Source organism: Anomaloglossus baeobatrachus, chromosome 7 (genome assembly GCF_048569485.1).
Source record: "Anomaloglossus baeobatrachus isolate aAnoBae1 chromosome 7, aAnoBae1.hap1, whole genome shotgun sequence".
In the NCBI taxonomy this organism is placed as follows: domain Eukaryota; kingdom Metazoa; phylum Chordata; class Amphibia; order Anura; family Aromobatidae; genus Anomaloglossus; species Anomaloglossus baeobatrachus.
In genome coordinates this window covers 246,757,486-246,777,224 of record NC_134359.1, presented here as the reverse complement: position 1 = coordinate 246,777,224, position 19,739 = coordinate 246,757,486, and the positions used below count along the sequence as shown (strand labels likewise).

General features: G+C 49.2%; 1 protein-coding gene across 1 annotated transcript in view; it reads left to right on the top strand.

The window, feature by feature from the left end:
• The window catches only part of LOC142246681 (uncharacterized), a 193,563-nt gene that overhangs the window by 95,374 nt on the left and 78,450 nt on the right, over window positions 1–19,739 (top strand). Inside the window, exon 3 of the mRNA XM_075319746.1 lies at window positions 5,150–5,258. Coding sequence (XP_075175861.1) covers window positions 5,150–5,258 — 109 coding nt within the window. The remainder of the gene's footprint in view (window positions 1–5,149; window positions 5,259–19,739) is intronic.

Below are 19,739 nucleotides of genomic sequence, written 5' to 3'. Positions count from 1 at the left end.
TCCCTACTGAGATATGGTTACTGTGTGGACTTCACTCATTTCATGCAGCAGGGACTGGTGCACACACACCCTGCACTGATGACACGGGGACCAAACACTGATGACACGGGGACCCAACACTGATGACACGGGGACACAACACTGATGACACGGGGACATAACACTGATGACACAAGGACCCCAACACTGGTACCATTTTTCACATATGTGTTTAAAGGGAACCTGTCACCAGGTTTGTCCACTTTAAGCTGCAGCCACCACCTGTGAGCTCTTATATATAATATAGCATTCTAGAATACTGTATATAAGAGCCCAGGCTGCTCTGTATAACATATATAACATCTTTTATTATACTCATATGGGGAGTGGTCTAATATAGTGGGCATTGCTGCTCTCGGGTCCGGCGCCTCCTCTCTTCCATCCATCGGCATCCTCCATTCCAGCTCCATGTGGATGTATATAAGAGCCCAGGCTGCTCTATATAACATATAAAACATCTTTTATTATACTCATCTGGGGGGCGGTCGAATCCAGTGGGCATCGCTGTTCTCGGGTCCGGCGACTCCTCTCTTCCATCCATCGCCATCCTCCTTTCCAGCTCTTTGTGAATGACGCTTCCTACGTCATCCACACAGAGGCCTCAATGACGCTCCTGCACATATGCAATTTTATCTGCCATGCTGAGGGCAGATCAAAGTACTGTAATTGCGCAGGCGCCTCTGTATGCTCTCTACAATACTTTGATCTTCCCTCAGCATGGCAGATCAAAGTGCGCTTGCACAGGAGTGCCATTAAGGCATGTGTGTGAATGATGTAGGACGCGTCATCCAGATGGAGCTGGGCAGGAGGACGGCAACTGCACAAGATAGAGGAGGCGCCGAACCCAAGACCAGCGACGCCCATTGGACCCGACCGCCCCCTAGGTGAGTATAATATATGTCTTTTTTTATGTTACACAGAGCAGCCTGGGCTCTTATATACACTATTCTGGAATGCTGTATATAAGGGCTCACTTGTGCTGGCCGCATGTTATAAAGGAATATCTTGGTGACAGGTTCCCTTTAAACACATTCGTGTGAATGAGGCCTTAGGAACGCATTTGTCATCTTTGGCAAATTAAGTTTCTCCTTTACCCAGGATCTTCAATAACTTTGCAGTAAAGTTGGCAATTTTGAAAATGTAAATAACTATAGATCTTCGAAAAAAAATTGGTCTCAAACTGATATATCAATTTATATACAGTGGGTTCGGAAAGGATTCAGACCCCTTTAAATTTTTCACTTTGTTTCATTGCAGCCATTTGGTAAGGTTTAGGTCAGGGCTCTGGCTGGGCCAGTCAAGAATGGTCACAGAGTTGTTCTGAAGCCACTCCTTTGTTATTTTAGCTGTGTGCTTAGGGTCATTGTCATGTTGGAAGGTGAACCTTTGGCCAACTCTGAGGTCTAGATCACTCTGGAAGAGGTTTTCTACCAGGATATCTCTGTGCTTGGCCGCATTAATCTTTCCTTCAATTGAAACCAGTTGTCCTGTCCCGTCAGTTGAAAAACACCTCCTTAGCATGATGCTACCACCATGTTTCACTGTTGGGATTGTATTGGGCAGGTGATGAGCGATGCCTGGTTTTCTCCACACGTACCGCTTAGAATTATTGCCCAAAACTTCTATCTTCATCTCACCAGACCAGAAAATCGTATTTCTCATAGTCTGGGACTACTTTATGTGGGGTTTTTTGCAATTTCTATGCGGGCTTTCATATGTCTTGCACTGAGGAGAGGCTTCTGTCGGGCCACTCTGCTATAAAGGCCCAACTGGTGGAGGGGCTGCAGTGTTAGTTGACTGTGTAGAATTTTCTCTCATCTCTCTGGAGCTCAGCCACAGTGATGTTGGGGTTCTTCTTTACCTCTCTCACCAAGGTTTTTTTACCACGATTGCTCAGTTTGGCTGGACAGCCAGGTCAAGGAAGAGTTCTGGTGGTCCCAAACTTCTTCCATTTAAGGATTATGGAGGCCACTGTACTCTTGGGAACCTTGAGTATTTCAGAAATTCTTTTGTAACCTTGGCTAGATCTGTGCCTTACCACAATTCTGTCTCTGAGCTGCTTGGGCAGTTCCTTTGACCTCATGATTCTCATTTGGTCTGACATGCACTGCGAGCTGTTAGGTTATATATAGACAGGTGTGTACCTTTCCAAATCAAGTCCTATCGGTTTAATTAAACACAATTGGACTCCAATGAAGGAGTAGAACCATCTCAAGGAGGATCACAAGGAAATGGATAGCATGTGACTTAAATATGAGTGTCTGAACAAAGGGTCTGAATACTTATGACCATCTGATATTTCAGTTTTTCTTGTTTAATAAATTTGCAAAAATGTCCATATTTGTTTTTTTCTGTCAAGATGGGGTGCAGAGTGTACATTGATGAGAAAAAAATGAACTTTTTTGAATTTACCAAATGGCTGCAATGAAACAAAGAGTGAAAAATTTAAAGAGGTCTGAATACTGTCCGTACCCACTGTATGTACATATATTTTTTTGCTACATATTATGTAGGCAGTCCTCAGGTTTGATCATTCGGTTTATGTACAACTCATAGTTTTCGGAGTCGTGCATCACATCTCCAGCATCTTCACTACAGTATATGTCAGGACTTACTGTACATCCATCTCCAGGCCTTGGACATCACTGCAAAACATTAAGGTCATGTCACATGTCTTGCATTCACAATCTTACAACACGCAGTGAACTCTGGGGCCTGCACGCATCTGTACATCCTGGCCTATAGTGAAGAGGCCGAAGATACGACCAAAGATGACGGATAGAAGAGGACTGGGCAGTGGGCAATGGGAAGGATGGAGAAGTCAGCGATTAGGTGATTATTGGGATTTTGTTGCTGGCCATATGCTAACTTATATAAAAATTCAAGTTTTGTATAAACCTACAGAACCAATCTAGTTTATAACCTGGGGACGTCCTGTATAAATATACACTTATCTATTGACGCCTATCAGACATCACACTTTTTTTGCTCTTATTTACCTATACTCCATGCTTCTTATCTCATATCACTCCTTTCCTATCACTTTCTAAAAAACACAGTACGTGGGGCTTTTTTTTTAGGAACTACTGACATGGAATGTCACATGGCTTTTCTTGTATTCCCTCCCACAATCTCTCCCGTTCAGTACAATGTAAAGGATACACAAACAAACAAGAAAACAGGTATTATTTATTCAAGTTATCCACTCTTAACGTTTTCTGTGAACATGTATACCAGTTTAAATGTTTTTATCAGCAAAGTGTTTGGTGGCAAAAATCCTTTAATGCCTTTTCGGTAAGTGGTGGCATGTTACATCGTCTTGGGTGTGTGGACTGGTTGGGGGCACGTGGGTGTGTACGATCTGTAAAGGCCCTGTCACACACATAGATAAATCTGCGGCAGATCTGTGGTTGCAGTGAAATTGTGGACAATCAGTGCCAGGTTTGTGGCTGTGTACAAATGGAACAATATGTCCATGATTTCACTGCAGCCACAGATCTGTCAAAGATTTATCTCTGTGTGTGACAGGGCCTTAACATGTATAAGGGGTGAGTGTGAGATTGAGCTATATAGTGACAATCAGCCCAAATAGTCGTACCTACGTCACAGAGAAGGTCCTGTCCATGATGAGGTGTCTAAAATATGAATGTGACACCCTGGACCCCAGGGGTCATAGGTAATTACATCAGCCACATACACACACACCCCCACCCCCTGTGAGGTCACACACATGTCACCCGATAGGGAGACCTGATGCCTCCCCCAGGGCAGATTGAGCACACCGGGTGGGCGGAGTCAGGCGGAAAGACACGCCCACCGAGGAGACTACTGTCCTGGGGCAGGAAGTTCAAGGAGTTGAGTTTTGGAGTTGAGTTAAGGAGGTTGGAGTGGACAGTGAAGTGGTAGTAGAGCAGCTGTCAGGGACCCGGGTAGGAGCCTGGGCCCCTTGGAAAACATCAGGCAGGCAGGCGGTGGTGGCCGTCTGCAGGAGTACCGGTACAGCAACCGGTGGAACCGTACGGACTGGGCCTGGGTTGTGGCCCGCCGGTCCCGAACCGGGGAGTCAAACGTGTACTGGAGCACCAAACAGAAGGGTACTCAGACCCCGTCCTAGCTTAAAAGCCACTGAGTATAGGCGAATTGACTGATTGCTGGCCGGACCTCACGGGTTCATCCACAACCAAAGTCCCGAAAGAAGGCAAAAGCCCACCGAGACAGGGAGAGCACCACCGCCAAGGGCCAAGCACCCGATGGGCCAGCGCCTGCGGGCAACCGAGGGCTCCTCTGGCAGCTCAACGCCGGGGAGCGGGCTACCACTGCTTAGGCAGGGGGGCCGAAACACAAACATCAAGAGGTGCACGGGAAAAAGGGCCACCATCAACCCCACAGGGGACATCATCAGCCGGCCGCGGGGGACCAACCAATACCGAACTTTGGTTTACTAGTGACTCAATGTGAATTAATTGTGAGTACACCAGTGCCATCCGGGCACGACACACTACACCGCGGCACGGCGCCCTGCACCCTGACTACAACAACCGCCAACCCTCACAGTCTCCCCACCGCGCCCCGGGACACACCGCCCCTACCCACGGAGGGGCTAACATCTCGGCTACGGCCGCAACACCGATCCCGGACGAGCCCGCCATCACTTCCGCCGCAACGGTGGTGTTTCTCCTGTCACCACGACCCGTGGGTGGCGTCACGACCCGTTACACGACCACCATCCTCCCACCGCCTACTTCCCCTAACAAGAGTGACGTAACCCCCGGTCTGGAGGCACTCGTGCCACTGACAACCCGAGCCCGGACCTCGAGCGGCTCGGCCCGAGCAAGCAGAGGAAGCGGCCGGGCCCCTCTCAGGGTGCATGAAGACATAATAATATAGGAAATCACTGTGTCGTAATGTTGTCTGGACCCTGCTCCAGTGACGTCTGCTTCTATCGCTGCTGTACTGACTCTGTGGGCAGCACTTAGTGATAGAGGAGGTGGAGATGATGGAATCTATGCGCAGCTCAGGTGCCACACGAGCTTGTAGTAAAAGTGTCCATCTAAAACTTTCCACGTGAGTTTTCCTTGTATCTCTGACTATTATATTATTACTTTCACAGCGTTTAAATCTGAGCAAAGATCTGAAAAATATAAATTCTGAAGTCATAATGGCGAAAGGAGAAAGTGATGTGCGGGATGGTGAGCAATGCAAAGAGGACGATCCTACAGGTAACCGCCCCGGTGAGGAGTCACCACTAAATAGCGAAGAGTGAAAATCTTCTTCATTCACTGGGCTTCTTATTACAATCATACGGCTCCTCTGCTCCGCTCTGTGCATGTAGGTATCAGGGAGTGTGAGACGGACACAACCCAATAGCACTGACTCCTGAGCATTTCTCACTACAAGAGAGGCACAATATGAGCACGTCCTGCACTCTGTCACATGGAAGATGGGAGACCAGTGGTCCATTTCAGGTAGTCATTGAAGAATAAATATAATTTCCACAGCATTCACTGGGGTATACAATATGAATATACAATTATTCTTTATTTTTCAAGCAAGATTCAGGCTAAACTGTAATGTTAGTACAAACATCTTAATATACCTGTTGTTCGTTGTCTCTCCTGAATCCTACAACAACATGAACATTTGACCAAGATTTCATCTGTTCTCTATGGGGAGAGAGAAGAAATACGCTCCCGTATCTCCAATCACTGCTTGTTGCAGGCCAATATTTGCCTGTGTAATAGATCCTTAGGCCATGTTCACATGTTCAGCATTAGGTCAGTATTTTACATCAGTATTTTTAAGACAAAACCAGGACTTGGTACAAAATGCAGAAGTGGTGTCGTGTTTCTGTTATACACTTCATCTCCTGAGTAGAGATGAGTAAATCTGAGGTTCTCTGTTCGTACCAAACACAGACTTAATAAAATGTAGAGTTCGTATTCAGAGTTCGGATGTTTTACATATGCAAATCACTCCCACGAGCATCACTGTGCTTAGTTACACTAAAGGGCCATTTACACGCTGCGACATCGCTAACGATATATCGTCAGGGTCACAGTATTTGTGACGCACATCCAGCGTCGTTAGCGACATCACAGCATGTAACACCTCTGAGCGACCTAAAACGATCGCAAAGGAGGTAACAATCATTGGTATGTGAGACGTAGTTCAAATACCAAATATTGTTGTCTGGTCAGTAGCGAGGTTGTTCCTCGTTCCTGCGGTAGCACATATCGGTACGTGTGACACTGCAGGAACGAGGAACATCATCGTACCTGCGGCTGCCGGCAATGAGGAAGGAAGGAGGCGGGCGGGATGTTCGGCCCGCTCATCTCCCCCCCTCCGCTTCTATTGGGCGACCGCTTAGTGACGTCGCTGTGACGCCGAACGAACCGCCCCCTTAGAAAGGAGGCAGTTCGCCGGCCACAGCGACGTCGCAAGGCAGGTAAGTATGTGTGACGGGTGTAAGCGAGGTTGTGCGCCACGGGCAGCGATTTGCCCGTGACGTACAACCGAGGGGGGCGGGTACGCTCCCTAGCGATCTCACTAGCGAGATCGCAGCGTGTAAATTACCCTTAATTGCTCTGCCCAATGCGAGCCGCTTGCAGTGTTAGAAAGGTTCGCACTGGGGGTAACAACAGTGGGATCGGATGTAGTGTGCACCAAAAAAACAAAATGGAGAAACCCTGTACACCATCCCCCAGAAGTGATCTGTTTATGGCTGACTACTTGTAGGCAGAGACCCGAACTGCCCACTTAGCGACTTCCTTAGGGGTTCAGGTAAAATCCGGGTCCCAAACAAAACTGTAACTAAAGTCCTGCTAAACCTGCTGAACTAAACTTCCATGGGTCCGCTCATCTCTCTTCCTGAGATTTGCTTTCACAGACTGATGTAAAATACTAACCAAATACTGAATGTTTCAACGTGGCCTAAGCATCCATTAGGCTAAGTTCACACTCCCGTTGTTTTAAATCCATCGCCTTGAGGAATTACGATATGCTTCAAAATATTTAGCAGGAATCCGTTTTTTCCCCATAGACTTCTATTAGCGACGGATTGTGACTGATGGCCTTGCGTTGCATCCGCCGTGTGATGGAGCAGTCGTTTAGTGATTGACCGTCAGGCGGGAGCAACATTGAATGTAACTTTTTTGGAGCGGCAGAACAACGCACGCCTCAGGTGTCCATCGCAATCCGTCAATAGCTATAATGGTTGTCTAAGGTGCTGGATTTCACTGTTATCCATCACACGACGGAATCCAGTGCTGGATTCCGTCATGCTCTACTGATACTGAGCATTCCCAGCATGTTTGGCACGCCCATTGGGCTGTCCCAAAAAGAAACAGATCACGACGGATCCGTCAAAAACGAACGCACAGCGAATGTAACGGACGCGACGGATCAGTTTTTTCACAGGAATCCTGTGAACAGAATCCTGTGAAATAACACATCCATTGAGTCAATTGACATCTAAAAAACGACGGATCTGTCGTTGGGTCGCGATGACGGAACTGACGATTTAAAACGGAAGTGTGAACTTAGCCTTACACAGGCAAATATTGGTTCTTAAAGAGAATTCTTTTTCAAACTACTGCGCTAACTCATAAATTAGCATGAATTGGATGTGAAAGTATGGAGAAACATGAATACCTGATGAATGCAAAGCACGAGGGGGATAAGAAGATGAAAAAAAAATAAAAAAAGGCAATAAAACCTCCTGTGAGGGAGGAAAAAGAGTGCAGGTAATGAGTAAGAAGAGGAAAAGTAAAAATAAAGGGAATGAAGAAATTGGGGTGTGGGGGGTATTAGCAATAGATATGAAGTATAGATGGTAGAGTTACCCACCCGTATGTGGACCGCAGACGGTAGTCAGCCACTATGAGGGTAATAGAGTCCTGAGGGTGGTGAAGGTATTGTCTGTAAACTGAGACAGTAAAGAATGTAGTAATTGCATTTGGGAGGTGATGGTATAGGTAGATTTGCAAAAAATATATAGAGTGTAAAACTGGGTGAAAGTAAATATATGAGTACCTGACCTGATATTAGAAATGGTGAAGTAAGTTCTGAGCTGGATCACAAAAAAATGAAGCTGGATCTGTGAGCTAAAAAATGAAGAGAGGGGAAGTGAAGTGGAGCCGATACAGAATTAAAATATGATGGAACAATATAAGTGCACGAAAAAGGGAATGGTAATAAGCTGCAAAACAAATATGACCTTACCTAAATGTTGATAGATGCTTTTATCACCTAAATGAGGGTTCAATGCGGCAAAGAGATGGTGGGTGAGGCAGGTAGCATTAATGATAAGCCTATAGGCTATGGAAAAAGTAAGAAAAAGGGGCAAATATAACTTGTAGACTACGCTCAATGAGTGCCTTGGCTAGTGCTGGGAGAACACTGCAGGAGGTGTGATCTTACCCAGGTAGATGACGGCTGAGGGAGAAGTGCCGGAGGTGTGGCGCCCCTGACCTGGTCAGGCACCACAGAGTATTGAACCCATGCTGGGGAAGTGCTTCCAGGTAATCTCCAAAGGCCAGGATGAGATGCACACACAAACACATAGTGACCAGGTCTTGCACACCATTAGAAGGGACCCTTGGGTAGCCAGAAGGGGTTAACTTTCAATTCCCAGCTAGGGGTGTGCTCAGAGGCTGGTTGCTAGGAAGCAGGGCAGACAGGAAGAGAAGGAGGAGCAAACAGTCTGAAGCAGAGTGTGGATGAGATTGGAAGGGAGCAGAGGGGCTCTGATGTCAGCCAGGCCCTGAGGAGTGCAGTAGCTGAACACGGGGGAGAAAGGGTACCTGTGGGTCAGCCTGAAAGACACCCAGAGAGAGGGGTGGCTGAGTAAGGAGATCCCTCGTATTCCAGCACGCAAGGGGAGACAGGTCCCCAGAGCAGGCAGCAAATCATCCAGAGCTGCTCAACCTACAGGTGGGGGTACTTCATGCCCTCACCATCACCACACAGAGTCCAAGCCAAGCACCAATCTCCAGGCCCATAAGGGGACAGGGCCAGAAGCCATCCCACCAAGGTCACGCTGCTGGCAGACGGGCCAGAGAGGGGAGCGGGGTTTAGAAACAGCTTCCCTGGAGGGATCCTACCACACTTCAAGTAAGGAATCCACCCAAACAAAAGGAGTGCAAGGAGGGCGAGTGGACAGCTACCCTCAGAACGGCCTTCTGGAATTCCTGGTTCCACCTGGTTATCGCAGTGTCGCCCGGGCACCTCACAGTGACCACCAAACAGTGAGTAAAACCCCTCAAAGACATTCTACTTGTGCGTGTGAGTCGTTCTGCGACTTATGGTTCCACACTCCTACACAGGGCCCTGGGGCTTGCCTCACTCTCAGGAGGCTATTACAACTCACTGCACCCACCATCAGCCCCAGGCATCCCTTAATCTGCAGTGGCGGTCCCCATTGACCGCAATTTTGAGAGTGGCGTCACGACAATCCCAAAACGAAGGTTCCCTACCTGTGACCAGACCGTCCCATTACGTGGAGTCCCTAAAGGTAATGCACCGCTACACCGCACCTGTGGGGCTTCACAGAGGCATCAGTTGGGAGCGCCAAACTGATCTGAGAGGTGCTGGTGGGAGCCGTGTGTGAGCTGCAGCACGCGAAGCAGCTGTGCTAACTAGGCAATGGTGAGTCCCAGTCGGAAACTCATCCATCTGACTGCCACGTGCTGAGCAGAGTGACGTCACTGGCTGGGATGGGGAAACCTGTCTGCTGAGGAGAGGACTCACAAACCTACGCGTTTCAAAGGAGTCCCTCCTTCTTCATCAGGGATGGTGTGCATTGGTGCACCACCAATAGAGGCAGGCCACACCAGTGCTATGGGGCCCGTGAGCTAGGGAGTCCAGCACCAGCTGCCCGCGGTGTGCGATTTCATCATCCCAGCAGCCAGGCTGAGTGTCACAATCTGCAACACGGGGCGGCGCGCCATGTACAAAAGCTCCTGCTTTGTTGCTCCTCTCTCTAGCTGATCTTGCATGTGCGCGACACACTTCCTGGATTACGTAGCTTTACAGCCAGAGAGAGGAGCTTTGGAGGCAGATGGGCGGCCAGCAGCCATTGATAGTTGTACTGCTCTTGGGCGATTTAGCACGGCGTCAACACCCGGGAATGCACATAGAACTACCTAGACTGGTCCTCTCCAGATGGAGCCAGCTCCGATAATAGTAGACTATTAACCTGTGTGTCCCCCCACTTGCCCCCAGTAACTTGTGTGCCCCTCCCACTGGTCCCCAGTAACGTTTATGCCAGCCCTAGTAACATGTACAGTATATTTCCTAAGTAACAGTAGCATACTGCTGTGACGCCCCTGGACTATTCAGGTCGTCACAAGGTACTGCACAAACTGCCCTCCCCCTGCAGTATTCAACCCCCATGGTTCTGGGTCTCCATCCTGCAGTGTTGCCATCAGCATTCACAAATCCTGTATACACTTTGCACCACACCTGTCAGGCACATCAGTGGGCTGCTTAAGCAGGAATAGGGCCGCCCACCTAGGGGTCAGGCAGGGAGGTGGGAGTTGTCAAGTCAGTTCAGTGGTAGCCCTCGAGCTGTGAGGAGCTCTGAGAAAGCTGGGAGTTGGAGCTCCCAGGGGAGAAGTAAACTAGGTCGCAGACAGTGGTCTGGACCTAGAGAAGTTGGACCCCTGGTTGCAGTGGATTGAGGCTAGGTGTCTGAAACCCGTCGAGGAGGACAGCCAGCAGCCTGCTTCTATCACCGATCCGTGACCGAAGGCACGACTGGGTACACAGACCCTAGGTCAGGGAGAAGTTTCAGGCACCCCGGTAATTAACCTGCAGAGGACAGGGCCTTTATGGCCTGTTCCCACCCAGCTCAGAGATCGGGGGCACTAGTGCAATGAGGGGGATAGGGCTTTCCTAGCAAGCAGACAACTGAAATCCCAAACGTGAGCCCCTGAGAGCAGGCTCCTTCACTTAGCCACAGAGGGGAGCGGGGCCTGGATAGCTCCAAGCTACTAAGCCACAACGGACAATCTAAAATTTAGTGCCAGGAGGCAGGTTATGGACCTCCAGCAGCACTGCAGGGGACGGGACCTGGACGAGCTCCCCTCGAGAGGCAACGGTGTTCAGAGACTTGGTTTACCCTGTTGTCAGCGTCTGCTTCATTGTTGACGGAGGACCCAACTAACCCCCTGCGCTGCGTCCAGCTTCCCCATCCAGAGTCCCGGGGCCTGTCCCTACCCGTGGAGGGCAAAGCCACCTAGCTGCCCCACTCCATCACCCCGGGTACTCCCAACGGTAGCGGCGGTGCTCCCAATTACCATACACCACGGGTGGGATCACGAACTATACCAAATCCCCTGTAAATATTTCCCTCTTCACTTTAGAGTTTAGCCCCTGAGCCCTCGGGTCCGGAGACCCTCGAGCCATGAACGGACACCACCCCCGGATCCGAGCGGTTCGATCCGCTGCTGGGGCAGCACACGGACAATGGAGGCAGGCCACACGACTGCTATGGGACCCGTGAGTCAGTGGGAACCAGAGCCAGCACTGGCCCCCCACCGAGGATCGCACTTTAAATTGTATTGGCATTGCAGATGCCAATACAATTGAAAGCAATGATGAGAGAAGGAATGGATCTTCTGCTGGTGTGTGGTGCTTTGACTTGTCACTACTGCGCACCGCTGTACTGAGATATGCAGAGTGGCAGAACAGTGGACTCTCTGAGGAGACCGGAGCAGCGGGGGAACGAGGAGACATGAGTATGTATTTAATCACGGTAGCCAGAGAACTATTGGGGTTGCATAAAAGTATATAGGGTGCACAATACTATATGGCGGCTGCATAATACTATATGGAGGAATAGAAACAGTGCATATTACTAAACGGAGGAATATGGGGGCTGCATAATACTATATGGAGTAATATAAGATGTGCATAATACTATATGGAGGAATATGGTGGCTACATAATACTGTTTGGAGGAATATGGGGGCTGCATAATAGTATATGGAGGGATATATGGGGTGCATAATACTATATGGAGGAATATAAGGGGTGCATAATATTTGGAGGAATATGGGGGCGGTATACTACTATATAAGGGTGGGATACTACTATATGGTGGAATATGGAGCTGTATACTATTATATGTAGGAATATGGAGTCTGTATAATACTATATGGAGGAATATAAGGGGTGCATAATATTTGGAGGAATATGGGGGCGGTATACTACTATATAAGGGTGGGATACTACTATATGGTGGAATATGGAGCTGTATACTATTATATGTAGGAATATGGAGTCTGTATAATACTATATGGAGGAATATTGGGCCTTCATAATGCTATATGGAGGAATATGGGGGCTGCAATATATTATATGGAGGAATATGGGGTGCATTATAATACATGGAGGACTATGAGGCTAAGAGGAGTGCATTAAACTATGTGAAGGACTATGGGGTGCATTATACGATATGAAGAACTATGGGGTGAGCATAATATATGGATAACTATGGAGAGTGCATTATAATACATGACTATGTGTGATAAAGTTAGGAAAAGATGAATGAAAGGAGTATATAAACACAGAAGGAATGTAGAAGGTGATGAATACTCAATTGAAAAAATGGAATGTAGTAAAGATATAGTAAAATGAAATAAAATGAAAACGGTGAAGAAATATATGACACGGGTTTTGGATGAAATGTAAATGAAAAAAAAAATAGATAAATAATAAACAATAAATAAAAAATGGGGTTATGGCAAGGGAAGAGTGTTTTGCTTGGATGAAGAAAATATATGTAAATCCGCATTCTATAAATATAGTACAAAATTGAGATATTATGTATATGAATGCTAAGGTGTGCAAAATTATGTGCAAGCACACACACCCACAGGTGAAATGCATATACAGTGCCTTGCGAAAGTATTCGGCCCCCTTGAACTTTTCAACCTTTTCAGGCTTCAAACATAAAGATAAAAAAATTTAATTTTTGGTGAAGAATCAACAAGTGGGACACAATTGTGAAGTAGAATGAAATGTATTGCTTATGTTAAACCTTTGTAAAAAAAAACAACTGAAAAATGAGGCGTGCAATATTATTCGGTCCCCTTAAGTTAATACTTTGTAGCTCCACCTTTTGCTGCGATTACAGCTGCAGTCGCTTGGGGTATGTCTCTATCAGTTTTGCACATTGAGAGACTGAAATTCTTGCCCATTCTTCCTTTTTAAACAGCTGGAGCTGAGTGAGGTTGGATGAAGAGCGTTTGTGAACAGCAGTTTTCAGCTCTTTCCACAGATTCTCGATTGGATTCAGGTCTGGACTTTGACTTGGCCATTCTAACACCTGGATACGTTTACTCGTGAACCATTCCATTGTAGATTTTGCTTTATGTTTGGGATCATTGTCTTGTTGGAAGACAAATCTCCATCCCAGTCTCAGGTCTTTTGCAGACAGGTTTTCTTCAAGAATCGTCCTGTATTTGGCTCCATCCATCTTCCCATCAATTTTAACCATCTTCCCTGTCCCTGCTGAAGAAAAGCAGGCCCAAACCATGATGCTGCCACCACCATGTTTGACAGTGGGGATGGTGTGTTCAGGGTGATGAGCTGTGTTGCTTTTAAGCCAAACATATTGTTTGGCATTGTGCCCAAATAGTGAGATTTTGGTTTCATCTGACCAGAGCACCTTCTTCAACATGTTTGGTGTGTCTCCCAGGTGGCTTGTGGCAAACTTTAAACAACATTTTTTATGGATATCTTTGAGAAATGGCTTTCTTCTTGTCACTCTTCCATAAAGGCCAGATTTGTGCAGTGTACGACTGATTGTTGTCCTATGGACAGACTCTCCCACCTCAGCTGTAGATCTCTGCAATTCAACCAGAGTGATCATGGGCCTCTCGGCTGCATCACTGATCAGTCCTCTCTTTGTTTGAGATGAAAGTTTAGAGGGACGGCCGGGTCTTGGTAGATTTGCAGTGGTATGAGACTCCTTCCATTTCAATATGATCGCTTGCACAGTGCTCCTTGGGATGTTTAAAGTTTTGAAATCTTTTTGTCACGGACCTGCCTGTTGTGTTCCTTGGTCTTCATGATGCTCTCTGTGCTTTAAACAGAACATTGAGACTATCACAGAGCAGGTGCATTTATACGGAGACTTGATTACACACAGGGGCTTATATTTATCATCATCAGTCATTTAGGACAACATTGGATCATTCAGAGATCCTCAATGAACTCCTTGAGTGATTTTGCTGCACTGAAAGTAAAGAGGCTGTGAGACTGTGACCGGGGTTATCTATGACGGCCGGTATGTCTCACCCAGGTTGTGCTCACTCCATGATAGAAAGTGAACCCACTATAGGGTTAATGCTGTTTCCCTACAGACTGAAGGAAGGGTTAAATAGAATCAGGAACAAGGGCAGGTGTGCCGGGTGTGGGGAAGTGAACAGAACTCCCTGAGTTTTCTGCTGGAGAGGCACCTGTATTGTGATGGACTTTTGTTTTGGACATTAAAACCGTGTGCTGTGAACCTTGATGCCTGGATCCCGTGTCTTCTGCTGCGCAGCCGACCGTGCTACCTCACATATGGTGGAGAATGCGGGCATCACAGCCGGTGAGGTGTAGCATCCATCCCTGGTGACCCAGCAGCGCATGTCCTGGATTCGAGCGGCTATACTACAGCCCAAACCAGGCGACGCCATGGAGGACATACTAAAGCATTTGGCTCAGGCTAATGCACATCAACAACAGACCAATGCACACCTGCTCCAATCCTTGCAAGTGCAGGAAAAAAAATTCCAAGAACAGATGGATCAGGCCAATGCACGTCAGCAGCAAGCCTTGCAATTGCAGGAAAAAAGGCACCAAGAACAGATGGTTCTCCTGGCCAAGTCGATCCGTGCCGGACCGGCAGCAACAACCCCGGGACCGGGTGATGACGGCAGCGTCCGGAAAGCGGTGAGACAAGCGTTGCAAAAGATGACCCCGGGGGACGATGTGGAAGCGTTCCTGGCGGTGTTTGAGCGGGTGGCCGAGCGGGAAAAGCTGCCGACCCCCCAGTGGGCTGAGGTATTGTCACCCTATCTGACGGGGGAACCCCAAAAAGCGTACCTGGACCTCGGTACCGAGGACGCCATTGACTATGTGACCCTAAAAGCCGAAATACTGGCACGGTTGGGGGTGAATACCTATGTACGGGCTCAGCGGGTAAATCAGTGGTTCTATGAGGAAGCCAAACCCGTACGCTCCCAGGCCTATGACTTGTTGCATCTTGTAAAAAAATGGTTGCAGCCTGACACTCTGAGCCCGGCGCAGATGGTGGAAAGGGTAGTAGTGGATCGTTTTGTGCGCACTTTACCCGTCACCGTTCAACGGTGGGTAGGACAGGGTGACCCGAGTACCCTGGACCAGTTAGTGTCCCTGGTAGAGCGGCATGTGGCTACGCAGGACTTGATACGGGACACTGAGACTTTGCGTACCGCCCGTCGGTCCGGCCCCTCCAAGCCTAGGGCCAAGGACCCACCGCCGACAACGGTGCAGGAGTCCCCTACCGTCCCGCCTGAGGCCGCGGCCGCCAATCCTGAGGTCCGGAAGGTTCTGTACCCTAAACGACAACCCGTCAAGGGGGTTTCCGTCCCCATTAGATGTTGGCGGTGCCAGCGGGTGGGACATATGGAAGCCCAGTGTCCACTCACCACGGAGCCCATGGATTGTGGGGTTACCCGGCGGGGTTCAATGTATGCTCAGGTGGTGTGTACCGCTGACCTGGTCTCCCCAGAGACGGAGCCCCACTTGTGCCAAATACAGGTGAATGGATGTCCGGTTACAGGATTGTTGGATTCCGGAAGCTTAGTGACCCTTGTGCGATCCACCTTGAGGGCTAAAGTAAAGGCCACAGGACGTACCGTGGGGGTGGTTTGCATACATGGGGACCGCCGAGACTATCCCACGGGGATTGTCACCATCACAGCACCTTGCGGTCAGGTGCAACATGAGGTGGGACTTCTTAACGCTCTTCCTTATGACGTGATCCTAGGAAGGGATCTGCCCTATTTTTGGACTTTATGGAAGGGACCCCCTAAGTCTCCTCAGATATTGGTCAGTCCGGGACCTGAGCCCTACAATCCTGAATCCGGGACACCTGCCGTAGGGGTCCCCATGATAGGGACAGAGTGTGAACCCGATAGGTCGCCCCTAGAGGTATTGGCAGGAGAGGCTGAGACGGTCGAACCCATCCCGGAGTTGGAGGCGTCCCCGGATACGTTTGGGACTGCCCAACTCCAGGACCCTACATTAATACATGCCCGGAGTCAGGTGACAGTAATTGACGGGGTGGCACAGCTGCCCGGTGCCCAGGTAAGGTACCCCCATTTCGCTCTTAAGCAGGATTTACTCTACCGGGTAGATGAAATACGGGGCGTGGGGGTAGAGCAGTTGGTGGTGCCCCAGCCGCATCGTCGGCGGGTCCTCGACTTGGCTCATAAACACCTGATGAGTGGCCACCTGGGGGTCAAGAAAACGCAGGAGCGAATATTGCAAAGGTTCTATTGGCCCGGAGTCTTTGGGGAGGTAAAACGGTTCTGCGAAACCTGCCCGGAGTGTCAGCTTACCGCACCCCTGACCCATTTTCGCAGTCCGTTGGTACCGTTACCCATTATAGAAGTCCCTTTTGAACGGATAGGGATGGATCTGGTGGGGCCCCTCGTAAAGTCCGCTCGAGGGCACCAACACATCCTAGTGATCGTTGACTATGCCACCCGGTATCCCGAGGCGATACCTCTCAGACATACTGCAGCAAAGCTTATAGCTCGGGAGTTGTTTGCTGTGTTCTGCCGGGTGGGGTTGCCCAAGGAGATCCTTACGGATCAGGGGACCCCATTCATGTCTAAAGTGACCAAAGAGCTATGCCGGCTACTCCAGATCAAGCAGTTGCGTACGTCTGTGTACCATCCTCAAACGGACGGTTTAGTGGAGCGTTTCAATAAAACCCTGAAAACCATGCTAAAAAGGGTGATTTCAAAAGACGGGAAAGACTGGGATATGATGCTTCCCTATTTGATGTTTGCCATCCGTGAGGTGCCACAGGCATCCACGGGGTTTTCGCCTTTTGAGTTGTTATACGGGCGACATCCCCGGGGATTGTTGGACCTGGCAAAGGAAACATGGGAGCAAGAGCCCACCCCCCATAAAAGTGTGATTGAACACATTTTGGGTATGCAGAACCGCATAAGCGCGGTCATGCCAATTGTGAAGGAGCATTTACAGGAGGCTCAGGCCGCGCAAAGCGGCCGCTACAATAGACAAGCCACCGTGCGGACCTTTAAACCCGGGGATCGGGTGTTGGTATTAATCCCCACGGCGGAGAGTAAATTCCTGGCTCAGTGGCAAGGCCCCTACGAGATAAAGGAAAGAGTCGGGGTGGTTAACTATAAAGTATTGCAGCCCGGTAGGCGGAAACCTGAACAAATATACCATGTCAACCTATTAAAACCCTGGCAGGAACGGGAAAGCCTGATGGCTGTTTTTTCCCCATCTCCCTCCCCTTCGGGTCCTTCACCTCCGGCTCCAGCGACCTCCGGAGAGGACGAACCGGAAGTAAGGATTGGAGAAGCCCTCACCAAGACTCAGAGGCGAGAGGCCAGACGGTTGGTTCAGCAGAACCCCGATGTCTTCTCCGAGCTGCCCGGTAGGACCAGTCTGATACGACATGATATTGTCACCGAGCCCCACCTGAAGGTACGCCTGAAGTCATACCGGGTACCGGAGGCTCGACGACAAGCCATATCGGAGGAAGTAAAGACAATGTTACGCCTGGGGGTCATCGAAAAATCCCGGAGTGAATGGGCTAGTCCGATCGTCCTAATACCAAAACCCGATGGCTCCTTAAGGTTCTGCAATGACTTTAGGAGATTGAACGAAATATCCAAGTTCGATCTCTACCCCATGCCCAGAGTGGATGAGCTGATTGATAGGCTGGGACAGGCGCGGTATTTTACCACGCTCGACCTGACCAAGGGGTACTGGCAGGTGCCACTGACGGAGTCCGCCAAGGAGAAAACCGCTTTTGTTACGCCGGAGGGTCTCTTCCACTATGTTGTCTTGCCTTTTGGGTTACATGGCGCTCCAGCCACGTTCCAGAGGTTGATGGACTTAGTGCTGGAACCCCACCAGGCGTATGCATCAGCGTACCTTGATGACATCATTATTTACAGCTCCGAGTGGCAGACCCACTTGGAACAGGTACAAGCGGTGGTGGACGCGCTTCGAACAGCCGGACTGACAGCCAATCCCAAGAAATGTGCATTGGGACTCACGGAAGCCCGCTACTTGGGCTACGTGATAGGCCAAGGAGTGATTAAGCCCCAAATTAACAAGGTTGAGGCGATCCAGAAGTGGCCTAGACCCCTGACCACGAAGCAGGTTAGGGCCTTCCTGGGTATCGTGGGGTACTACAGGAGGTTTGTAAAGGATTTTGCGGGACTATCAGCCCCCTTGACGGACCTTCTCAAAGGCAAGAAGTCCGTCATGGTGCGCTGGACTCCGCAGGCCGAGGACTCCTTCCGGGCCCTGAAGGAGGTCCTGTGCGGACAGCCCGTTCTGGTACACCCTGATTTCCGGAAGGAGTTCATTGTACAGACTGACGCCTCGGAGGTCGGCCTGGGGGCAGTACTGTCTCAGGTGGTTCAGGGGGAGGAACACCCCGTCACCTTCTTGAGTAGGAAGCTCACCCCTCCCGAGCGGAATTATAGCGTAGTGGAGAAGGAGTGCCTGGCGATCAAGTGGGCCTTGGAGTCCCTACGCTATTACCTGCTGGGACGGCAGTTTCGCTTGGTGACGGATCACTCTCCACTGGTCTGGATGAGGTCCGCCAAGGAACGGAATGCCCGGGTTACCCGGTGGTTCCTTTCTCTGCAGAACTTCCGGTTTACGGTTGAACACCGGGCCGGTAGGTTGCAGGGCAACGCCGATGCCTTGTCCCGCGGGCCGTGTTTGATGGCTGGAGTTCAACCCCGCGCGCTTGAACTGAGGGGGGGGGTATGTGAGACTGTGACCGGGGTTATCTATGACGGCCGGTATGTCTCACCCAGGTTGTGCTCACTCCATGATAGAAAGTGAACCCACTATAGGGTTAATGCTGTTTCCCTACAGACTGAAGGAAGGGTTAAATAGAATCAGGAACAAGGGCAGGTGTGCCGGGTGTGGGGAAGTGAACAGAACTCCCTGAGTTTTCTGCTGGAGAGGCACCTGTATTGTGATGGACTTTTGTTTTGGACATTAAAACCGTGTGCTGTGAACCTTGATGCCTGGATCCCGTGTCTTCTGCTGCGCAGCCGACCGTGCTACCTCACAAGGCCAAATAATATTGCACACCCCACTTTTCAGTTTTTTATTTCTTACAAAAGTTTAACATGAGTAATACATTTCGTTCTACTTCACAATTGTGTCCCACGTGTTGTTGATTCTTCAACAAAAAATTAAAATGTTTTATCTTTCTGTTTGAAGCCTCAAATGTGGGAAAAGGTTGAAAAGTTCAAGGGGCCGAATACTTTTGCAAGGCACTGTATCTATATTTCCCACCCCTTGTCATCTCGCTAAGGCCATTAGAGCATCAGTGTCCCTTGTTTTACAGGTTCTTAAAGAGAACCCATCAGCTACATTTACATACAGATATAGTGGTAAATTGTATGTCAATTATGTTAGGCTGTTTATTGGGA